Here is a 25,346-nt window from a genome sequence, read left to right on the forward strand (position 1 = left end):
GGAGCGGGGGATCCCCGGGGCTTGTCCTGCCTCGTCCGGGCCCTGCGAGGGAATCTCCTCTCCGCCCTTCCTCCCTCCCTCCCTCCGTCCCTCCAGCCGCGCCCGGCGGAGGGTGAGGTGAAAATCCCCGCAGCGGCCAGGGGTCGGACCTCAGCCGGCGGCTTTGTCCCTTGGAGAGCCCCCCGGGGGTGTGGGGACACCCGGGCCCCAAGGATCAGGCACGATCGTGAGGTGGCGGCTGAGGGCCGAGGGCTGGGTCCGCCCTGGGAGAGGGGGGCTCGGTGCGTGTGGTGCGGTACCACCAGTGGGGCTGGCCCGGGGGGCTTGCTTTCTGCTGCTTTGCTCCCCCTCGGGGGGTCAGGAGCTGCGTTCAGCCGAAGATGACACCTAAAAAAAAGTTATGCGGTGGGTCGGGTGTTTTTCTTCAACGTAACGCTGTTCTAAAATTCAGCAGAAATGCTGAAATGCATATTAAGCGCTGAAACACATGCTAAGCACTGACGCTTCAGTTTGTTGTTGTATGTGGTGACCTGACGAACCAAAATATTCTTCTTAGGGAAGAACAGTTTCTTAAATGAAGGGTTAAGCCCTAGCATTCCTTCAGAGTGTCACTGAGTTGGTTTCTTGGTGGTGGCAGCCCCTTTCGTCCAGCTTCAGCGCTCTGCACAGAAATCGAAACTTTGGGAAGTTTGCTGCTCCATTTGAAGTAAACATCTGCTCATAAATGAACTGAGGTACCAGAAAAAACTTCATTAACAAGAGCTGTACCGCGTTGGTCACATAAGTTTTGTTCTCACGTGTGGTTTACAGCATGATGTGCTTCGTTAGAGCTGATTTCTTCAGCTGCTGAGTTCATGGCAAAGTGAGTTTGATGGAAGTTGTTTTTTTAACTGGGCTCGTCCTTAGAGGTTGAACATAATTAAAAGTATTTCCTTCTTGTTTTATTCTCTGGACGTATGAACTAGACTTGGAAAACCAATTAGCCTACTTTAAGCCTAAAAACATTAGGTTGTATTGTCAGCGCAGACAGAAGTCTGTATGCACGCTCATATGCCTAATGCAGTTGGAGATGTATCTGGAGGAATATCGTGTTAATTGGGAGAGCCAGGGGAAGGGCTGAAGTACCCGTGACTGATAAGTTTTTTTTATTTTTTTTTTCAGGAAATCTCCCTTTCACACAGGTGAAAATTAATAGCATAAACTTGAGGATATGAGAATTTAAACTTAAATATGAATTAGCTGCATAGAAAAGAGACTTCAGGAAAAGTAATATGTTGTGATATTTCCTTTCCACATGATGTTTTGAATAAAATACATGTTGTGTGACCTTCTAAGGTCATGTGAAAGCATGACCTCTTCTTTTGACTTCCTTAATTTGTTTATAAGTAAACAATTGCAGGATCTCAGCCTGAATATAGCAATTTGTGCTATCCAGTTCTTCTGTTTATTTTTTTTTTGCCATGATCATGGTTTCATTTAGCACAGGATTTCGTAGATCTATAAAATTTAGACTTATTTGCAGTCAATTGTATTTGTTACATATTTATTTTGATTAAGGCAGCATGTGATGATTTCGTGTTTGTAAGTAACCATCAAGAAATGCTTTACTAGCTTAAGTTAATGTCAGCATTTTAACACCCTAATTGCATGAAAAACCCCCGAAACTCTTAAGCACTTTCAGAAGACTTGTCTTTCACAGTGGAAATAAACCAGCTTAGACAGACTTCAGTCAACTCTTTGCCCTTTCCTCTTGAAATATTCATAGAGCTCTCCTTGCAGAAATGTACTGGTATCAGTTGGAAAACCAGTGGTAAAGAAACCTATGCTAGATCTGGTTGTTTTCACGATACTCAGCAGCATAATCATCTTTCAGATACTCATTATCTTTTTCTACGAACTGTTCATTCCTTTCTGTGCTATTGTAGTGTCTGACAACTTAAACTATGTCTTTGTGAATGTTTTACTGTAATGACATGCTAACCTTTTCATGGGGATTCAAAATACTCATTTATGATTTTTCTGGATAGTCCTCTTTGGAAGAGTGCCTTTCTCAGATCCTACTTGTCTGTAGGTTTCACAGATTTTTACTTCAAGCTGCTCCTATGTACACACACACACAGAAGTCTTGAAATGTGCCTTGTTTGAAAACTGACAGTCTCATTTTCAGTAGACTTTGTTCTGTGCTAATGTCTGTAGCAATTAAAGTTTTGGATTGACACTGCAAGGTATGTTTCTGTATGGGCACCAGTTGCAAGGTGAGTTAATGAGTCTGTTTCTGTGAGGAAGTAATTTGTGTTCGTGTTCTTTTTTTTAAATCCAAGAGTCATTTGGAAGAACCACAAGGAAGGGAAATCTTCACCTACCTTTAGTATGTTTGAAAGTAGGTACTGTGGAAAGGAAACATGAAACCTCAAGATCATATGTCTGTTGAAAGATGATGGAAAATAGATCTTATTCTTTGGAGTATTAGGTGTCACTTGTTTATTGTGAATGTTTCTTAATATTCTTAGTATGGCAATGTCTGTGGGTGGGATAAATGCTGAATAATGTAAGTCAGTTCTTGATAAGTGTGTTTAACTTGCTTCAGTCAGGTACATTTTTGCTTTGTTTTTTTCACCTACTTGTTCTTTGCGTGTTGAAGAAAATATTAGTTCACTTAAAAGCAAGCGAGAATTTGCAGTAATGGAGGGAAAAACTACAGTTGTTTTGCTTGTGCTAGCATATTTCCTCTGTCGAGCTTTGTGAGACCCTTTCCTTTAAGAATGCACCTCGAGGCAGTTGTAGTCTGCTCTTTACTTTAGTGTACGTGAGGTTTGAGTGCGCTGGAGAACATATTGCTCTGTAAATAAACCTCTAAGAAGAGTTGACCTTAGGTAATTTAGTTCTAATACTTTCTAATCCAGCACCTTTTCATCTTAATTTAGAACAGGTTCCCAAATAACATGTTTCAGGGTAACATCCAGAAATACATTTTCTCGCGGAGTTGAACACTGCTGTAAAATGAACTTAAGAAATGTTAAGAATGAAAGCATCCGGGTTATGCATTCCTTACGCAGTCTCTCACTTCATACATTGTTTCGATGTGTACAGTAGGTTACGCACAAATGCAGTGTTCCCACAGAGCCAGATCTTAAACCTGATTGACTTTCCCAGCCGAGCATGTTTGCCTACATGAGTTTAAAAACATGCTTGTTCTTATAACATCTTCCCCAATGTCTGTTCACAGATTTAGATACAGTGTCTTTTTCTGCAGCTGTTGAAGCCAGTCAGTTGATTTGCAGTGAAAACATTAGATTTCTTTTGCTCGTAGTAGTTTTGTAAAAATAACCTGGTCTTTTTGTTTTGGGGAAGTGATGCTATTCTCAGTTAAGAGGAGAGTCATGAACAAACACAATGTTCAGGTTCGTATTTTTCAAATGTTCCTTGGATTCCACAGCTGAGCATAAATGGAATATGGAGAAGCAAAACAGCACAGCTAGTGAAAGCATGCATTTGACTGCTTCTGTATAATCTGACAAGTAAGATTTAAAGGAAGATATCACAGAGCTATTTACATTTCACATTTGTGCCACCTAACTTAGTCTTCTCGTATGCGATGAGAGGGAGAGAAGCAGTGGCAAAGAGGTTTGGATCTTATATAGGGTGAATTGTCTGAGGATGCCTTGGGTTTACTGCCAGCTTGGGGAGGACAGGAAGCCTGAGCTGCTGCTGAGATAAGTGCCTGAGTCCTGATGGAAGGAAGCCTCCTGAGTTTTGTTACTTTAAAGTTCCTTTTACATACAACACTTCCTAATAGAAGGTGTCTGGCGTATTCGGTGTTTGTTGAAACCGCGATAATGTACAATTGTATTGATTAGTGCCAAATGTTGGGTAATGAGAAGTAAGGCTTATATTTAGACACACTGGCCGTATCGGAGCTGGAGAACATTGCTTGGACGTACATAACTTGAGGAAAACAAAAACAGTGTCCTGAAACTCCTGCTTTGTGTAATGGAGCTTCTGGCTGTAACAGCATTAGATTCAAAATCGAAAGCATTGATTTCTGGAGGCTTTATGAAGTAAACATTTTCTTTCTGTATTTTGTTTGCTGGTAAGTTATTCCAAAAGGAAAACTAAACTTAATAACCCAATTTAGGAACATATTGACTGCAGCTTGGACAATGACTCTTTTTGGATTGGATTTTAGTTGTAGGAATATTGTTTTAACAGACTTCTCACATCTACAACGGCCCTTCTAGAAATGAGTTTTCAGGTGCAGTACAGAAAGACCATAAATCCATTTTCCATTGTTAATAGGCCAAGGGAAAGGCAAAGTTATAATGGGAGACAGCTTTTCTTACTGGAAGCCAACATTTTGCTGTAACGAGGAGTCTAAATCTGGTCCTTGCTAAGACATTTTTGATATTAGTTTGAGGAATTCCCTTGCAGTGAAGAGCTGAATGTTCTTGGAAAGAACAGATCCTAGCAGCTAATGACTTGAATCCACCTCCTTGCCATTGCAAGCTTTTTGCTGCAAGGCATTTCAGTAACCTTGTAGTTTCTATCGTGGAGATCTTGATCATGCCATCCCTAGTTAGTTTAAGTTTCTTTATGGGTTGTGATAGGTTGCTTAACTCAGCTTTGCTTTCAGAATAATCTGTTATTGAGAAGTTATTCATTGTTTTGCTAATGTTCTCCTTAAAGGAAACATTCTAACCTGTAACATTTTGTTTGGGTGTTTGTTTGTTTGCTTATGTATCTCAATTATTTCTTTACTTAGCAGTATTTCTGGTGGCTTCCCAGTGTTTCGGGTCTTATATAAGAACCAAACATGCTATTTTAAGTTTTGCCTTAGAAAATGCGCAGACAAGGAACTGTGTACACCTGCTTTTGCTTGTCGTAATTACATTCTCCTCTTTGCTGCTGTGTCTTTGTTAGATTTGCTATTGCTCTGCAAAAAAGTAATGAACCAGGATGTGGTCCATGTATGAGGAAAGCAGATGCTGTTCCCTATTTACTACAAGCAAATGATGAGATACCCTGGTTTGATAGTCAGTGTTTTAGAAACCTAATTAGTGACTTGAGGTAAAAGTAGGGTATGAATTTCCAAACGTGATAGGGTATGAATTTTGTCCTGAATCCTTGCACTATCAAAACTTGAATCAACTACTACTCTAATCTTTTCCATCATTACAGACTTCTTTTTTCACTTCTGTTGCGTATTTCAAATTAACCTGTTACGTGCTTAAATGCTTGTGGCATTAGAGAAAAAAAAAAAAAGATTTAAAACTAAGAACTGCTGTAATAGGATTGAATCTGACCAAATTAGTCAGCATCATTTTTTTCTTTAAAATAAAATGGCGATATGCACCGTAAGTGTATTGATGAATTACATTTATAGTGCGACTTTAACAGTGGTCTTATGTCTACTATAGTGAAATTTGTCTGTGAAATTCCTTCATAATGAATATCAAAATATGGATACAAAGAAACAGACGGAAGCAAGAACTAGTGCTTTTGTCAGCTGTGTTTTTTCTTTTTTTTTAATACCAAGTAAACGGTTGCAGAAAATGGCATCTGAAAGAGAAAACAATTCTGTGATACATTTTTCTGAAAAATGTTGGGCAAACTGCATGTCATGACAAATTGATGGCAATCCATTATCACTCTAATAATATAAACTATCTTTATTATGATTCAGAAAAACTTGCTGACACTTGTCAACATAAATCTGTGATTGGGAATAAATTAATCCAGCCTAAACAGGAACACTGAAATGCACTCTAATTCTTCGCTTCAAGCTCTGCTGCCAGAAATCTGGGTTATTACAAACCATAGAAACATAGCTGCTCTATTATGTGCAGGTAAAAACTGTTATAACTTCCCTCAAAGAAGAATCCTGACTACATAGCATGCTGAAAAACTGGTGTTTTCCATTTGTTTAAAATTTCCATTTTTTCCAGAACCTTTAAATGAGCAGATAGATGGTAAAGTGCATGTTAACCTCTTAGCAAGCTTTTAAATTTGGGAGCCAATTCCCTCTTAAATACGAGGAAGATAAGTAACGTGCATCTCAGTCATGGATTTTCTTCAAATTCTACTTCCTGAGTAAAATCACATTTTACAAATGAAGGGGTTAACCACTTGAAATATGGGTTTACAAGATGATAGAGCCTCACAGCGTGACTGGCAGGGTATGTCTGAGCTGGGTGGAGAGTTCTGCACTACAAAAGATGAAGCCGCAGTTCCAGCTCGTAGCCCCCGTTTGAGATGCCAGACAAAGCAGGGATTAACTAAAGGAATTAATGAACAAAGTTGTTGTTCTGTTAGCCCGGTGGCTTTTCACCAAGTTAATGTTCCAGTGAAGGATAATGAATTGGGTTCAATAGTTTGTGGCTGGCAGGTGGAACGCTTTTGAAAGTCAAGAAAGGGGTTCATAATGAAATCCTTTCTGAAGGAAAGTGCATTAAGGATAAAAATTCCCATGCTTTTTTATGTTTCAAGGTGAATTGGGAGTATGCCCCCTGTTAAAAATTTATCAGTGATTAGTCCAAGGGCGGGGAAAGACTGATAAACATTTAAACAATTTCCTTCCGATAACCATTTAGTATGATGGTCTTCTGAGTTTTGTAAACAACAATTCAAGTATATTAACATATATACAGTACAATTTCATACATCTTGGAGTTCTTTAACATGGACTTTTAAAATGCATCTGTAATGTGGACTTGTAAAATGCAATGATGCATTTCCATCATTGGAAATAGATGACGTTCAAAAAAACATTGATAAACAAGCCCATACAAGTGATTATGCAATTAGATCATATGGGCTAAACTGATTAAACTAATTCAAGATGAGGATTTGAAAATCTGGTCACAGCTTTGATAGTTAACTACAATTAATGTTCCTCGCAGATCTTGTTTTGGCAACTGTTCCTGAAACGTATCTGGAGCAAAGCATTGTGCTGTGGGACTGCTGTTGTGTAAATGATCCCTGTGATGTTTTAAAAGTGCTTTGAAATAAAAAATTGAAGGAAGTTTCTTCCCTACAGCAGAAGTTGCACTGGAGAAAATGTTTAGATGATCGGAAATCTTCGTGCAAATTTGATTGGGTTTTGGCAGTCCGGTTCAGCCCCAAGTTACCTTTGTTCTGTTCTTCCTCGCCTACCTTTTTTATGTTAACTGGGGGGAAAACAGTCTTGGAGGTAAATTCCCTTCAACAACGATGCTTGCTGCCCCCATGTTACTCATTTTGTTTTCTGAATGCTGCGTATTATTTAATTTTTTTAGATCACCCTGCCCCTAAGAAGTTTCTGAACTGTTTTATTTCTGGGTGACATTAAGCTAACTATAGCCTTTTGTTTGTTTCTTTATCATTTACTGTATCATTTTTGTTATAGTAGATAACTTGTAGAAGTACATCCAGTGCAGGCTAAGAAATAATTTTCGAGGGCATTTTTCGCATGAGATCTTGTGATGTCAGGTGGCGGAGCAGTAACTAATGCAGAGTTGAATGTGATTTTTTTCAAATAACTCAAGTGAGAAACAGCTTCTACATGCCTAGAAATGTAAAAAGATTTTTCTTTAAAAAAGCATGCTTGTGGTGAAACAACTTCAGACAAACTTCCTTTTTAACGGGAAAGTGCGGAAGGACTTCTGCGAGGCCTCTGATTCATAGTGTTAGGACACACCTATGAGGTACAGATTAAAAAAAAGAAATTAAACTTCTGTTATTATTTCAGGCCTCATTGTTTAGTCTGACTTCTTAATTTAAATAATATTGGTCTGTATCCTGCATAATTTAGGAGGTTCCTCAGCATTCTACCTAATTGTGATCCAGAAAGCCCCAGTAATGCAGGTGGGGAACCGAGCTCATGATGCTTCTTCGCCAAGTGCAAGAGCTGCAGTTGAGCAAAGTACCTGCTGAGATTTGGGAAATCATTAATTCTGATGCCATTGTCTAAGTGCAGAGCTGTAAGTTCATGTATTTGCTAGATGGAAGCAAATTTGAGGTTGCTTTTGTTGTGCGCTTTCTCCTTCCCTTCTCATGACTTCTCATCAGTAAAAATAAGGCTCTTGGGATAGAGGATGCTGGTCTGTCTAGATTTATCTCCTTTTTACTTGAATATGTTTGCTTTCATGACATGATTATTCTAAAACTGCTTCAAAAGAAGAAAAACCTGATATGTATTCATTTGGAGTTTTTAATATATATGTTACTTCTGTGTTAACCTTGGTCTTTATAACTCATGTTGCATTGAGAACTTCAAGACTGCGTCTTGTGGACTTCAAAAACAGGTGTTTCTCAATGAAATGTGTTAGCTTCCTAGATTTAACTGGTGTCAGTGTACAAGCATTTTACTTTCTTAAGCATTTAATGTTTTCTGGGCTACCTGTTTGAGAGTAGTTGAAATACTTAGGGATTTTATTTGGGTTTCTGCTTCAAATTTTTATGGAATTAGTTGCATACGTTTTTACTTTCCAGGCTGCAGAACACTCATTTTCTATTTTAAAATCATTTCTGTCTTAAAAATAGCTTTAGAGATGTCTTTTGGAGTGCATCTCTGCCAAATAAAGAAGAAAACATCTAATGACATGACAAAATGTAGTGTTGAGGCTGCAGTGGCTTTAATGATAGTGTTTGGTCTTGGTGATGGAGCTGCTTATCCCACCCTCTAGCTTTATTAGCTTTTTTTCCTGTTTGTTTGGGTGGTTTTTGGTAGGACTCGTCTTTACCTTCCTTCTTTCCAGCTATTTCATAGCTTCTCTTCAAGCTCCTTTTTCTTTTGGTTTATATCTAGCCTGTGCCATCCTTGAAATAGTGTTGAGGGTGGGCTTTTTTGTTCCAAAAAATGGTTTCTTGCCTTTACAGTCTCTTCAGCTTTTGTCACATGGGGTAAGATAATAAATACCGTGTCAACTGAATTTTCCAAAGAGGTGTAAACACTCTTGTTAAATTCCAGGAGGTTTAATAATAAATTTGTGCTGTTGCCTACTGAGATTAAACTGGAAATTCATGGACTCAGATTTAGTTACAAAGAGTTATTTTTTTTTTAATAACCAAATAAATTACTTTTTTAGTTTAAAAAAAAAGGGGGGGGGGGGGAGTAATCCAAGAAGTCCTTTCCCATTTCCAGGGCCAGTAGCAGGAATTGTGTGGGGTGAATCCCATTTCAAAGGATGCTTCTTTCTCTGTCCTTTCCCATTAGTGTCAGTGTGTTACTGAAGAGCTACAGGTTCGTGACTCTGGGAGTCTTGAAGTCGTGACACAGGGCTGTAGGGTTTAACCAGCTCCCCTCTAGCTTTGAAGAGTGCTTTCCCCAGGGTACGGTGCCTTGGGATGAGCACAGCTAATATATACCAGATAAACATCTATCTACCTAACCAGTCTTTTTTAATATTTTTTTCCTACAAAAGAACAACCAGCACGACTGCTCTGATAGTCACAAAGAAGAAATGCTGTTATCGTAGTTAGTGGATTGGAAACCCAGAAGCTTGGAAAGTAAACAGGTTGGCGAAATGTCAATGTGAGCTCAAAGTCATACTCTGCAGACATCTCAGAAAGGATCTTTATGTTCATGGATGACATTAAAGAGCAGTTGCTAGACCTTGATGTAAAATGGGGAGAGTGCTTTTGGTCGCTGAAGCCTCTGAGACAGGAGAGTGAAGCTGCTCTCTGAAATACCTTGCTAAGCAGCTGGTGCTGAGTAAGCCTATGTGGGAGCTTGTTGACAACTTCATTCTAAACAACATTTCTCTGCAGTCTTCAGTTTTCATGTGATGTTACAAATTACTTCTTGGTTTCATTTTGATAAGCAGCCTATTCTTTTATAACTGCAAAATATACCCTTTAAAAAAGTTGGAGATATGTTAGTCACCTTAAAGATATCAGACTTTCCTGGTAAATACGATGAGTTGTTTGGCTCAAGAGCTGTGGTATGTTGTGCTTGAAAAGAGCTGCAGAGCTTCATTTGTTGTTGTTGTACCCTCCCGTGTGATGTTGTTTAGGTTCATGTACCAAGTCCTTTGCCAAGTGCTTTGGAGTTAAGGATCCTTGTTTTGTTTTTGTTTCAAAACTCAGAAAGTCTGCTCTTATGTAGTAATTAGAAATTCAACTACTTGCTAATACATACAGGAGGTTTCCAGTTTTCTCTTTTTCTGCAGGAAATGCTTAGTTTGTTACAGGTTATTGGTAGAAAAATGACATTTCAAATGGAAAGAGCCCAGTTGTAGCTCTCCCTTTAAGGACTCTAACGTACGAACTGGTTAGGTGATGTGTATAGTTGTGAATATATAAAAAATATTAGCTAGTGGTTCATTAATCACACGCAATAGTGGGAAAAAAATAGACCATTTCTGGTGTTGGTGGGAATTCTCAATCCATACCTCGATTATTGCTTTAATAGTTTGCAATGTTAAGATGGTGTCCTTAATCTGTTTCTATCTAGGCCATGGGAGCTCTTTCATACTTTTTTTTTTCCCTGTGATGTAGTGATTTGTGTTTAAATATTTTATGGATAATCTTTCTCCGTTCTGCTTTTGAGAATAAGCTGTGACAGAGAAGTTTGTTTTGCTTCTAGGCTTTGAAGGTGCTTATCATGCCGTTTCCCAACTGGAGGCTTGTGGGCCAAAAGCAGGCTGGCAGCAGCAACTGGGGAGACAGCACGCTTTGGCTTGGAGTTTGGAAATCCAAAAAACAGGGAGATGGGACAGAAACCCACCAATTGGTAGAGACTTAAATTGTAGGACAGCGGATCACAGGCAGCAATTATAACGGTAGCTTCTTCCACCACTCCTTCACCATTTCAAAGCGTAAGGAAGCATCTTCACAAATTTTTGGAGCTGCTGTCTTACGTACACAACTGACTGTCCATCAAGTGGCTTAATTTCTGTGGCACGGTGAGGTGAAGGGCACAGCTGAGTGTGGGACAAGGTGGACCTGGCTATTTGCAAGGGTAACCGGCTATTTGATGAATTCCTGGTGACAGGACGCTGGGAACCGGTGGGTTAAAACTCAATTTAGTTGCGTCGGTGTGTTGCACGACAGCTCAAGACAATTGTGTTTTGTGTTCTGGCATTTCAGCACCGTCTCCTGAGAAATGTGATTGTGGAGTACTTGACAAGAGACTTGAACTGTCCCCAGTAGATTGAGACTTCTGAAACAGAAGAATTGGTTAGAAAATGGGTCTAGGAAATTCTTGGTGCTGCCTTTATAATCTGCCCCGTGTGCTACATCCAATGGAACTGCTGCTTAAATTTACTTGTCACGGGCTTTAGCTGAGAGTGCCATTGTGTGGTTTTTTTGTTTGTTTTTTGCCAGGCTTCTGATGTAAACCTTGCCTGGCTTCGTGGTAGAGAGAGAAAACAGTATTTCAGAGTATTGAAAGTTATGGGTAAACATTCTGCAGACATTTTATGTAGTGGTGTTTTATGTTCCTTTTTCATCTAATATTGACATTGACCTATACGTCCACTTCTAAAATGTGAAAGAGTGAAAAATAAAATGTGAAGGAAGACAAGGTAGCCAAATTATAATATACTTCTCTTTTTTGCCTTTATAGAAATATAGTAACTTTGAAGTGGAACTAAACAATGGAACCAGACATCATTCGAATGTATTCCTCATCCCCTCCACCACTAGACAATGGAGCTGATGATGACGATGAAGATGAATTTGGGGAATTTGGAGGCTTTTCTGGCGTAAGCACTGCTGGCGTAGCTTTTGCGGATTTTGATACTCCAGACTACAGTCATCCGAAGGAGGAGTTTATACCCACAAATCATTTTATCCCCCTTCATGATTATTCTGACAATGTAGCTAGCATTGCAACTTTCACATCTGTTAAAAATGTTAAAGACTGCATTGCAGAGCTTCCTACTCCTACTAAGGAACTTTCTGATATGTCAGCTACTAGTACCAGCAAAGAAAAATCTAAGTTTAGAACTTCAGGTCCTGCGTTTGATGTAAGTTTAGAAGAGGTAAACAAACGAGGGGAACGAAGAGAGAACACTGGGAAATCAGAGAGTTTTTCTTCTGATGTCGTTAGAACTGATACAGCGGTTGAAAGCCAGGATGAGCAAATAGATGCTTGGAATGGTGAGAAACTTCCATGTCTAGAGATTCTAACAAACGGATTTGCAGCGTCGGACTCTGTAAATCCTCAGGGAACAGAAGATCTAGACAGCATCAGTGACGCAAAGGGACTAAAAACTGTTAGCACCCATAGTACTGAGCTAAGTTTGAACTCAATGCCTAGCTCGGGTGAAGGCTTTGCAGATTTTGCTACATTTTCAAACAAAAAAACAATCCATTTAGAGGGAACAGGGCCTACAATATGCAGTGTTCTTAATGAAAGAGACTCTCTGAGCATTCAGGAAAACAACAGAATAAACAGAGTAACTCATACTGCAGAAGAGACTTGCGTTGCAGAAGCTAGCTGTGAACAGGGTTCCTCAGCACTGGAAGATAATGAGTTCACAATTTTTAGTACGTCTCAAACAACTGGAAGTTCAATATGCACTACTGAAAACGGAGAAAACAATGGGAGAAGAAACCTACATGATACAGAGAATGACAAAGGTTTTTCTCAGCCCGATGACTTTTCGGGATCAGAGGACATCAAAGTTGATGAGATCCAAAGCCTAAGCAGTGATCTTGCAGGAGAAGACGTGGGTGATTCTGAGGATGTTAAGACTGGTGGAAGTAGTACTGAAGTTGTAGCTTGCCGTGACACACATGACGACGACTTTGGTGATTTTGGTTCCGTCAGCAGTGCATCTTCCACTTTCGTTAATGCTCAAGAATCAATAAACGCTCTGGCTTTAGAAGGAACTTCTGAACAGCCTGCACATATTAGCAAACCTAATGATGCGTTTGGTGAATTCAGGGACACAAGTACTGTTTCTCAGCTGCCAGCAACGTTGGATCAAGCTGAACTAAATCAGACTGCTGACACTTTAGAATGTAACGCTACCAGTAAAATTTCTGGCTTAGACTTCCAGCATACTGTTGAGGTAGAAAATGGTGATGATAGTGAGTTTGGAGACTTTGATTCAGTGCCAAAACCTCAAGATGAGAGTGTTGCTTTTCAGGACTCTGATGACTTTGCGGACTTCAGTTCAGCAGGTTGTAACCAGGCTACTGATTGGAATGCTTTTGAAGATGAACAAAAAGACAGCTGTTCTTGGGCTGCCTTTGGAGAGGAGCAGGCTGGTGAATCTCATCACAGGAAAGAGACGTGGCAGTCACATAGGACAGATGCATCTGTGAGGATTGATGGCCCAGTATTACACAAGACTGACAGTTTTGCTTTAGCATCTTTCCAAGGATCTACCAGTAAGCAATCTCAAGAGCCAGCACCTTCAGTTCAGGTAAAGGTGTTCTTGATTTTGCTTGCTCAGCGTTGTTCTGCTCTTGTGCATGCAGCTCTTCCTGGTTCCTGCTTCTGCATACAGCAGATGTTTGGACAGTCCTTGTTTGACTTGTGGGAAAGATTTAATTTGGTGGGTGAGAAAGGCTGGTATGAAATAGTGTGCTGTATTTGCATCTCTTCTCTTTTGCGCTGTTATTTCCTGCAGAAAAATGAGCAGGGTATGTGGGAATTTGTATGCATTTGGTCTGAAAATTATATGTGGTACTTTACATAAACTGATCAAAGGAATAAGCCGTCATAAGCATTTCAGAGCCTGTGATGGTTCTTTGCTTCATAGTTTACAGCCTTTTGGGGGGCACTCTGATGTTGCCTTTTCATTAAGTAGGCATAAGGTAGGTGCCTGGAAGCTGGAGCTACTGGTTCCCCAAATTTTTCAGCACCATTCTCTACCGTGTTATCAAAAATCTGATTACAAATGGTGACTCAGTTTGTAAATAGCTGCACTCATTCACTTAGAGTGCAATCTGGAGATGTCTGACATTGCAAGCAGGCACTGTTGCGGTTTGTTTCAAAACTGCCACTGACCTTATCATAAAATATGGCCTCTGGAGCTCTGTCCCTCCTATTCTAACTCCTGGTTATTTAAAAATAAGTCTCTGTTAAACATCAGTTATGGCAAGCTCCACATTATAGCAGTGTCGCAAATACTGGACTGATGATTTCTTGCAGCTGCTGCAGTATCTAAATGGGAGTTTTCTGGAGGGTAAAGAAGATAAGATCATTTCTCACTCCCTCGGTTTTCTGCTGTAGTTGCTAAGTGTGTATTAATTCCTAAATAATTTCTTCCTAGGTCTTTTCGCTAGTCATCTGTGAGATCTGTTCCTGTTCATACACAGATACATTTTTTAATAACTATTCAGTACTACTCTTACAAAACTCACAGCAATTTGGCTTTAAAATTCCCTTCAATGCTTCTTTTCAATCATGTCATTCTGCGTGAGTCGGTTAGAGTATGCTAAGGGCGTTAGTGGTGATACGTAGCTAAAAGCTTTGGCTTTCCTCTGGCAATAAAAGGAAATGAGGTAAGCCCTTTCTTCCAGGACCTGATGCAGACTTGGTGACAGCCGTGCCTCTTTCCGTTTCCTACCAGAGGCAGATGAAATGGGTTTCCAGAAGAAGCCTGTGCCAGTCAGAGCTTCGCAAGCACCAGCCAGTAGGAGGGAGCTTTTGAGGCTTAGCATTGACTTCTTGTCACATTAAAAGGTGTGAGCCTCAGCTCCTGATGCTTCCTGCATCCTGTTTTGTTCAGTGACTAACACCCCAAATTTCAAATTGACTTTGTGAGACCAAAACAAGATCTCAAGTGAACCTGCAGATGGATTTCTCTGCCTATGCAAAACCTTACTCGTTTGCTGGGGATTATCTGACTGTGCGGGTCCGTTTCTCAAGGCAAAAGCACAAATCTCTTGTTACCTGTTCTCTTGTCCATCCACCTGTGAAATTGGAGAGTACCTAGGTCATTAGTGCAATTAATCTAAATTGTTTCTGTTTCCCGTCAAAAGAGGCTGTCCAGAATCTGACAAAGAAATAGGGTGGGGAGATGATTCGAGTTAAATCATCCAGTTTTCCATTAAATCATGTTTTTGAGGGTGCTCAGAAAGTGCCAAACGTTTATTTTTTACTTCAAAATTTTATCAACAAATATGGAAAATTGTATTGAAAACACTTTCTGAATGTTGATGTTGATAAAAGCAGAATCTTCACAGGTTCAGGAAGATTTTCTCCCCCTCCCCAAGTCTGTGTTAGGTAAAGATGAGCTCAATTACAATAGAAGTTACCGGGTGTCCTGTGGGAAGGTCGTGCAGTAGATTGCTTGGATTGTAAGTCAAGTTGTAAAACCTAAAGATTTTTTTCATTCCTTCTCTTTAAACTACAGTCAGCTGTGACTGCATGCAGAGTGATTTTCTGCCTTTCCTGCGAGTGAGGAAGTACAACCCCCAGCTTGTTGTTCTGCACCAACAAGCTGCAGAGGAAGTTGAGCTGGCGAAGGTCTGTTTTGCAACAGTTCCTCAGCCTTGCAATAAATGGTAGTTGCTACATTTTTTTTTTCAATTAACTCTTAAAAGCAACAGTTACACATCCTGAAAACTTACTTTGTGTTCTGCAAGCACTCTTTAAGTTTTCAAAAGACTTTTTCAAACCTGTATTTCTATCTAATATCTTTCTATATTTAAAAATGCTTCATTTTAATCTTTAGTAACTCTGTTTTGAATCCAGGGATCCACAGTTTAGTATTTGCAACTAAAAACACCACCTTGTATGTTCTAGACGTTGAGATTAGTCAAGTCAGCACCAGCCTGCAAACAGCCCCAGTTCTTGGAGTGCGGAATATTAGAGAAATTGAACTGATTTTCATCACTTTTCTTATTTTCAATTAAGAGATGCCATTGAGGTCAAGCCACAAAATACAGCACGTTAAAGTATTTGCTGAGAGAGAGCGCTGCTGCATGTGCTAGACACCTGAGATAGATGTGGTAACTGAAACTTCAGCGTGGACTAAAGGTGAACTGGGATCGTTTACAAGATACAGTGTACACTTGATCTGCAATGTTGAGGCTACAAGAGTCACCGTGGTGTGGTAGTATAGTAATTTTGGATGGTGTGTAAGCAGAATGTCCCTAACATAATTCTTTACAAAAGCAGAAAACTGAAAAAGTATACTTAGCCAGCAGCATTGCTGTTTCAATGTGGAAATGATGTGTACAACAACTTTCATCCTTCCAGAATGTGGCACAACAGGGAAGTTATTTACTGGTAGTTCAGGTTTCCTTTCTGTTTACCTGTTGCTGTTTTTCTGGATATGAAGGAGACAGCAAAACATTGTGTTTTCTGAATGTGGTCTTGAAGACGTATGTGTCAGGCAAGCTGCTTTAAAACCTGTTTGGTTTAGTGTTTAATAAAATTAGACCTTGCTTGAATTCAAGCAATTAATCAGTTTTACAAAATATAGAATATAGAAGATGAAAGTAAGGGGAAAAGGTCATAAAACCAACCTCGTGTAGTAGCAAAAAGATTGTTTTGTATTTTCTCCTTTGCCTTTGGTCTTAGGTGATCAGACTGCTGCACATGATTTGAAATATGGCATTTGTAACAGAAACCTCTCGCTGACCTCTTCTCTTCAGTAGTGTTAGACAGAGGGGGGAAAAAGGGAATGGTATTCAGTTTTCAGTTAAAATCACTGAAAGAATATGTAACCCATTAGAAAGAGTGTGTTCTTCAGCCTCTGAAGCTGGAAGATATACAACTATTGTTCGAACCCATTTCAGTACTACTGTGTACCTTAATCATGTAATGTTTTCCTTCAGCTGAAAATGTGGAGTCGTTTGTTTCGGTATAACTGCAGGCTTGCATTTGATATAGATGTGCGTTTGTGTTCAGCAAAACTGATTTAGGATGTAGTATCAGGTGAATTGCTTCATCTACCAAGTTCTGAGCAAACCTTTACCATACCTTGTGCATTAATCCCCTTTATGTGACCACACAACACGTGTTTGTAAGGAATATAAAGCTCACAGTGCAGCTGTTTCCATGAGATAGTGCTGAACATTAGTCAGCTGAGGGGGTTACTCTGCAGCATTGTGTGTTAACAATATGGAGAGGATTTAGTGAAGCACAAGAGCAGTTTTTACTTACAGTAGGCACGGAGGTGGGTGGTACAGCCGTGCCTAGCCATGTTCAGGGAGTATAAGCATCTCTAGAGGAGGCGAAGATGAGCAGTGGTTTGTTTGGAAGGCCAAAACTCTTCCATGGTTTAGCTGAGACTTAACAAATCTGGAAACGGGAGAAAGGGAAATATAAACAACCCTTCAAGCAGCTTTTCAGATCCTCTGCTTATCAGAGAGCCTGTGTGCCGAAGCTCGACCTCTTCAGATTAATCAGAGTGGATGATGTACAGCTCCTGAGCTGCAAGTGTGCATCAAGACAAAGAAAACCCTGCATCACTGTCATGTTGAGAGCACTTCTTGGGCAATGAATGAATAGTCATCCTCTTGGAAAAAACGTAGCTACGGCCATAAAGACTTCAGACTCCCTGTTCACTAAGATAAATTAGGGTACTGTTGGCTAAATTAAGTTCAGACAGTTGGGTAACAACTTGCAGTATAAACTTATCTGTCTGGAAAGGCTTTTTTATGTTCATAGCATAGTTTTTAAGGATGTTCAGCTGAATAACAGACCAAAACAGACCATTAAAAGTATCTCATAATTGCTGTAATTCAGAACAGGCTGGCTAAGGGGATCTTACAACAGAAAATAGCTTGGGAGGAAGAACTGGTGTAGCATTTCTGTTCATATGCCACAGTCTTTTAAAAGTTATTTTCCATCTTGTACACGTAAGTTTTGTCTACCATACTTCCTCTCAGAGCCTGGCTGAAAAATCAGTACACCACCGCTAGATAATAATAGCATGACTGAAATGGGAAGTAAGTTTTATGTGGTCTAGTGAGGTAACTATTAAACTTCATTTTACCTGCATGGAAGACACAAGATTTGATACTCTCCAGCTGAGGGAGAATAAATGGATGAGCCTTCCAGCCAAAGAAGGGAGACAGCTTCACATTTCTACACTTAACTTGCCTGTGGTTTATAACTCTCTTGCATCAAGCAATAAAAGACACCACTTGATTGCATAACTAAATAGCATCCGTGCTGCCTTGTAACTCTTGGTTTAGGACCATTGTTTCCATTATAAAATATCCGCAGAAATAAATGCGGATAAATAAGAATGAAACACTTTTTTTTTTTCCCCAACCTCTAAGAAATTTATGGCGCTGTGTTAAAATGAACTTCTTTTTAAGAGGAGAATGGGGAGAAGAAACACGCTGGGATCGTGAGAAGTGAAGCTGGTGTTCTATGCTAGCTTTGCTTCTCCTCTTGGCTCGGTTGTTGTGCCTGCAGCGCTTCTCCCATTGCTTGGCGAAGGTGCTCTGTTTGCTAAGCACAGCCTGCACATTGGAGAAATAAATGTTGCTATGTGGAAGACCAAGTGGTTTTTAATTTAAGCAGTTGCAGTCCGTAAACTGTTCCAAATTAAAAAACTGCCCCTATGTAACTGGGAACTTAGTGGTTTGGTTGTTTATGTGTGCTTAGTTAACTGTTCATGTCTGTTTCTTAGTGCTTGAGCCCAGAAGACCTCGAGACCCTCTGAAGTTGGTGGGTTTGGATCCTTTGGTGATTTGTAGCCGTTAAAGTGGTGGAGCTAAAAAAATGGATTTTAACTGTGTGGTCCTGTAGGTTAGCTCTTAAAAAGGTGATGAAGTTACGGAAGTATACAGTGAGTTAGTTACACAGCGGCGAATGTGTTGATGAAAATATTGTTTGGGTATTACAAAACACAGCAAAGGGAGTTTCTCACTAAATGTCTACATAATATTGAAATGGCCGTAAATTCTTGTAAGAGGCCCTCTCAGAACAGTGGGTGTGTAATATCAAATAAGATCTCTCTGGTTAATCAGTTTCTTTTCTTGGCTTCTGGCCCCTGATCTTTGATCTGCCTTTTTTTTTTTTTTGAGAGAGCCTTCACCGAACTTCTGCATTCTGGAGGCTGGTCATGCCTCTATCATTTCAGTCCATCTGTAAATTATACTTTTAGCATTCCTTCAAATGCCCATTTCTGTCTCCTTTCTTATGTTCTTCTGCCAGATAAATGTGGAATATCTCATTTTTCTGACTAATGTACTGCAACTTTTACACTGTTTTTATTTATTCTTAGGTCTCCTGGTTGTGCGTTCAGTAGACACAAACAGCCCAGAGCCTGAGAGTTTCTTCCTCTGTATCCTCTTTTCCCCTGTAGCAGGAGAAGGGGGCTGAAGGGATGCTCCACTTCTCACCCTCCCCCTTCAGGGGACAGCAGGCTGCCCTGGGCTTCGAGCAAGAGCCAGGTGGGGTAAAGGAGGGGTTGTGCTGAGAAATGGGGCTGCCTCCTCCAGTGGAGAGAGGGGAGGCAGGAGGCACAAAGCGCCGCTCTGCTCCATAGCTTACGGCATGGGGGTCGCTCACTGGATGAGCTGTCGTGTGCTGATGTGTGACTGGCACCACAGACAGAAGCAAGACATCTTTTTTTTTTTTTACCCCCTGTGCACAGAGTTCCCTGAAACTTCACCCAGGGAAGCATTATAGTAGTTCAGTGGTGAAAGCTTCAATTCACATGGACCTTTTATGTAGTGTAGCCCAAAAATATTGTCTTTATGGCAAGCTTCAGCACCTCTTTTTTTCACAGCTCTGAAGAGCAACAGTGACCCGTCTCTGCTGAGTTCATGTGCAGATAGCTGGGGTGGATTTAGCGTGGCCAAGTAGAGTCCAGGATAGTGTTGCTGAAGGAATGCAGTGATTCTGTAGTCTTGTGATGAAGAATAAGAGGAAAAACAAATTTTATAAACCGAGAACTTTGGCCTTTCAGCTCAGAGGGCTGATCTTGTCCCCCTGTTCGTACAGCCCAGGAGATATATTCTAATCCTGTGGCTGTAATTCTCCTTTGGAGGTCTGTTGTGTCTGTGCTTTTTGATTGCCTCACGTGATGGTTACCAAATCTCTTACATATTTATCAAGAACTTTTGAGTGGTCACAGAAACTACGGGATTTTGAATTTGTCGCTGTTTGGAGAATCACAGTAAAGTGCTAGAATGGCAGCTCTGGCCTTCATTCACATCTCCAGTAAGTGTCTGTGAGCATTACTCCTGTCAAACTGCAGTGCAGAATACCCAGCTGTCAAATATTTCAGTGCCTCAAAGTGGAGGAAAGTTCTTGTGGTTCTTCTTGTGCTTTTTTTTTTTTTAAGAGTACAGTTACATAAACCTAGGAAGAGTGCTCTTTCCACAGCAGATAAGGCATATTTTAGGAGTTATTGGGTGGGGTGTGGGTACTAGAAGCTAGAAGTATCCCCAAAATGCATTGAATTCTTACAGGACTTTTCTTCCTGAAAGACTTGCTGCTGTGGTGTATGACAGAAGTAGTATTTTCTTAGGCTGTTTTGTACAAACAATAGACTGATGTTTGTGGAAGTTGGACCTGTAATTAATTTCAAAATCTTGGTAATCCCCCTTTGTACTTGGGATCTGTGAGCATAGTACCAGTCAGAAGAAAACTTCATCTGCTTCCTTTAGGGCCATTGGCACCGCCTGAGAGATGTGTGTGTGCACGTTCCTCCCTGTGTCCATTTGCACGCGTAGAATTAATTATTCTGGTTTGCTATGGAAACTGTTCTTCTCTCCTACATATAAGTAAGGGCTAAGCACTTCTGGAGATTTAGAGAAGATGAAAGGAAGTGCAAAGAATGCTATAATTAAACCGTTCTGAAATTTTGGCACAATTCTTAGCTCGAATTTGAAATTGGGTGCTGAGGTGCTGCTTGGCTCATAGAGGCTCTCTCTTAATTCTTTCATTACCTAAGTGTATTCTTAGTCACTAGTATATTCTCAAGTGTTCATCCTTTTCAAGAAACCTGATGCCTTGCTATTGTCATGATACAATGCCTTTCTTCTGCCTCTTCCCTGTCACAGGGAAGATGTATTTTGTGCTGTATTAAAGCAGTGAGGTAAGATTCACCCATTCATGTACCATAATAGCAGCTGACGCATTGTAGACAGAGTTAATTTTTAAAACTTAGAAGCATTAGGGTAGAATCCAAAATGCTCTTTAGTTTTGCTTCCTAAAAATATCAATTAGTGTCTTAGTTTTAATCAACGAGCACAAAACAGTCTACAGGTATCATAACAGGTAATGTACCTCGTACTGTCTGGCCAAAGTGGTTGGCCATTAAGAGATGATTAAACTTAAGAGGAAAATGATACACTATGGAATGTGACTCATTACAGTCAGAACATACCAGTAAGGTAATGAAGGGGGCAGAGAGGGGGAGGGAAATGAATCAGGTGTGCTGTGTAATTCAGGTCGTTGGATAATATATTAATAATGGCATTTGGACGTAATGCCTTGCAAATGCCATATAACTGAACCGGGTGGCTGTCCCTGTATGCCAGGCTTTCTTTTTTATTTTTCAGGCAGGAGAACTGATGAGCAGGCACTGTAAGCAAGTAACTTTCCTGCTTTCTGCAGTTAGTAGCTGAACAGGGAGAGCAGGCTCCTTGCTCCTCACCTTGGCTCCAGCACAAAGAATCGCAATATCCTGATTATTTGGCATTTGTCTTGTGTTATGTTTGCTGCTGTACATGGTCAGTGGCTTGCCTAATTGAGACAGGAGATGAAGCAAACTTTCAAACGATTCTAATGAGAAATGTTGTAGATGATTACTGTGAAACAGATATTTCATGTGCCTAAATGTGTGTCCCAACAGTATCGGTTGGTCTAGTTAAAACACACAACCTCCTCCCACAAGCCTCGCTTCTCTGAACCTTAAATCATTTCAGCTGTAACACAAAACCTCAGCCTGAGGTTTGGGTTTGTACATTTAGCGTTGCTGCTGAAATATGCTGCGTCTCCACAGGAGGGCTCTGCTGGCACAGGTATACTAGCACATGTTGCGGGATGCTCACGGGATTTTCACCTACTCAGTTTCTCTTCGTTTTCCCCCGTAGAAAAGCAGGTATTGGAGCTGCTGGGTGCTTCCCGGTGTGCAGGGCAGCAGATTATCGGAAAAGTGCCTGTTGAGGAAGTCCAAACTAGAGAGAGAAACCTCGTTTTGTGCCAAGCTTGCATCCTAGCAAGAAGAGAGGTTAAGGTCCTTCTGTTAAGTCTCTTCTTTAATGTACTTATTGTTTAGTTTCAGTCTTAAGAGCATACCTTGCAATTGGCTCTTTTTAATAAATAAGACATTGCTGGTTACCTGTTTTTAACTGGTTGAACTGGGGTGGAAAAAACGTGTTCCATTTGAGTGCTACATCTGTTGTCTGGACAGTTCATAGAGCTGTAGTGAAGCTGAAATTCTGTGGCTGTATGGGAAAGCAGCTGAGAGGAGAGAGAAATTTAAGGGAAGAATGTGAAAAGGAAAAAAGCATACTATGCTTGCCAGAAAAGGTGTGTTTTGTTTTGTTTTGTTTTTCTGTGCAGGTGGGATGTTGTTTTTTTATTCTTAATGTTAAATCCAGCTGCCAAAACCCAGTGTCTCATGAATTTGAGCATTCTCCACTGCATGCTGAGGAATTAAAATGTTTGCACATCACTAGTACCAATTCATGCTTTGTATAATGCTGAGACCTTATCCTACCGAATTGTGGTGGTCGTGGTGCTGGTGGAGAGAAAAGCAGGGAAAACATTTCCTGCATTGGGAACAGTTCTGCCTTTCTAGATCCTGACGCTCCCTCTTGCCAAAGGGATGCCGAAGTGATGGTGACATCGAGACCTGGTTGCGAATACTTTGACAAGCAGGAAAACCTGCCTAGTCTCTCAAAACCCTGGAACGTAGATCTGTAGCCCTTCCACAAAACTCCAGAGTATTTGTGCTGGATATTTTGTGTACTCGTCGTGAGTTTATAACATAAGATACCAGGAAGAAGGTCAGATGAGAGAATCAATGATAAAGTTGTGGTTGTGCAAATTGTGCTGCTATCTAGCAGGCTTCTTACTCAGCTAAAATGAAACTCAGTGGGCTTTTTGTTGCTGTAAGTTACTTGGACAGGATAGAAACATTCCCAAGGCTGGCTTTTAAGCCCTGCATGGTCGCAGCATCCAGCATCAACTGTCTGAGTTGCGAATGTGAAAGGCAAACTGCTGGGAGGAAAGCAATTCTTATTATATTCAACAGCTTCAAATGTGTAGAAACACATCAATAGGTTTGGGGGCAAGAAATTAAGGCATCAAGTAATTTTTTTTCCTTTTCTTGAGAATTTATCTCTGTTGTGAACCAAACAAATCTTAAAAATGCTTTGTGACAGTGTTCAAATGTGTTTTTCTTAGCTCTTCTGTGCTATACCTGACCGTTATACCAAACAGAAGACTGCAGTTTTTCTGCATCATAGTTACTGATGCTTGTATTTTCTTTTAGGAAGCGTTCAGTCTTTGGACTATAAATGTTTTTATGTAGTATTTTCAAAGTCACGATCACTACGTGAGCCTGTTGCACATCCAGGCAGAGTGTTTTTGAGGCCTTCAACTGTGTACATCTTAACAAGTGAAGCTGTCTTCTGAATCAACATTTTGTATCAAGGTTGGATTGAAGTGCATTCTTAAGTGGAATGAAAACTGTTTTCAGTTTGTACTTCAGATAACATTTAGTAGCAAAAATGTGTTCAGTAAAACCCTTAGGATGTGTAGAACTGGAGCCTTTAACATATCTTAAGTAAATACAGCTTAACCCTTCTTGCATATCTTTTATGCTAATATGTAACAAAGAGTGACTCTAAGAAATGTTAAGAACTTCTGTAAGAACTCAGTTTGCAGAAGGTAAGATCCTTACTCTTTCTCAGTAACTAACAGCCTGTATTTGGTGCTTATAAAAAGTTTTGCGATCCTCTGACAGCTCTATATCTTGAGGTAAGTGAAGCTTTGTATCAACTACCTATTGCTTTCCATCTTAATTTTGTAATTTCAGACTCACTTTCTTTAGAACAGTTAAGAAAACTTGATGTAAATATCTTTCTCTTTGACATAGACAACATTACTAGGTCGTCTGGAACGAATATTTGAAGTCTGTTTTCCTTCCATGCCTGTTCTTGAAATTGAAGAAGAAATAATTTCCTTGAATCATTTGCTGGAAGCAGGTGAAAAGCAGATGACAACTGAGGAGACTGTAGCAAATACTGGGTAAGAAACCACTAACGCAACTAACTTGAAATGAGATAGAAACATGTCTTCTTTGGGAAGTTAGAAGGAGTTGTTTGCGTCAAGTATTTCAAAAAGCTATCAAGTAAAAGCTATCTAGCCAAACGGTTGTTTTCAATGACTACATGCACCAGGGGTATTTCACTTAGTCAGCAGCATCTCATCTTCTAAGTGATGTCTGAGTTAGTTAATCAGAATATGGCTTATTAGTTACACTTGCTGGAAATCGCTATATTTATTCGTGTGAATGCGTGAAGCCTAAGTAGGCCTTGTTCTGCCTGCTGTGGACATCATTTTCCTATTAGACGTCTGAAGTATAATTGTTCTGAGAACACTGTGCAATTTTGGTTCCCCTGAGTGTCGTGTTCGGGTGTAAGTTTAATTGGAATGTATAATAAGATGCTTGTATTAAAAATTAGAATAAAAGTTCAAAGCTGCTAAGTTGTTATTCCTGCTGATGACTTGATTTATGATGGGTTGTATAGGGAGCTGATGGACGTGTGGACAGAGCTGCAGGATATCCACGATGCCTATGGACTGCGATACCAGTGGGGCGGCTCCCACAGCAACAAAAAGCTTTTGTGCTCCTTGGGAATCGACACCAGGAATATTGTGAGTCTGTCAATAAAACTCACTTTTCTAAATAATGGAGCTGCTTTGAACATAGAATTAGGTTGAAGTGTTCTTGTATGAATGCTTCTCTCTTAATTGCATAGCTGCACTAAACATGTATTTTGTGACATACTGTCTTACAACTTAACATTTTTATAGGCCTTGTTAATATTAAAAGTTATATTATTTTTAACCGTTGTGTTTAACGTAGTAGTTATTCTTTGACACTAATCTTACAAAAGTTTTATAACATTGATGTTATACTATCATCACTGAAACAGTATGACAGAACCTCCTAAGTAAATGTTTTTGTTGTTTTATCAGCTCTTTACAGGCAACAAGAAACAGCCTGTTATAGTACCCATGTATGCAGCAGGACTGGTAAGCTTTGTTATTTTTTTTATTATGGTTCCCATAACATCGTATAACGAAATGTATGAAGTGGCATTAAGCACCAAGTATAATGAAATATATCTTTCTAAGTTCAGCTAAGGTTTAGGCATGAGTTGATACTGCACAAAAGAATCGTGAAATACACTATCTAGTTGTCAGAAATGATGAAGGAACGTCAAAATGAATCAAAACATCAATTCATAGCAACAGTGGG

General features: G+C 39.9%; 1 protein-coding gene across 7 annotated transcripts in view; it reads left to right on the plus strand.

Moving 5' to 3' along the window:
* The window catches only part of AFTPH (aftiphilin), a 50,789-nt gene that overhangs the window by 4,205 nt on the left and 21,238 nt on the right, over positions 1–25,346 (plus strand). For 4 of the 7 annotated variants that reach the window (XR_013948984.1, XM_080586521.1, XM_080586517.1 and 1 more), the window contains exons 2-5: positions 11,543–13,352; positions 23,958–24,109; positions 24,613–24,739; positions 25,064–25,120. Coding sequence is in view for 6 of the 7 variants with exons in the window: in XM_080586521.1 (XP_080442647.1) it covers positions 11,574–13,352; positions 23,958–24,109; positions 24,613–24,739; positions 25,064–25,120 (2,115 nt within the window). In the remaining variant the exon portion in view is untranslated. Of the gene's footprint in view, positions 1–556; positions 863–10,339; positions 10,794–11,542; positions 13,353–23,957; positions 24,110–24,612; positions 24,740–25,063; positions 25,121–25,346 lie in introns of those variants that run through there. The other 3 variants (XM_080586520.1, XM_080586519.1, XM_080586518.1) reach the window with 3 other exon arrangements.

Source organism: Anser brachyrhynchus (genome assembly GCF_964034855.1).
Source record: "Anser brachyrhynchus genome assembly, chromosome: 3".
In the NCBI taxonomy this organism is placed as follows: Eukaryota; Metazoa; Chordata; class Aves; order Anseriformes; family Anatidae; genus Anser; species Anser brachyrhynchus.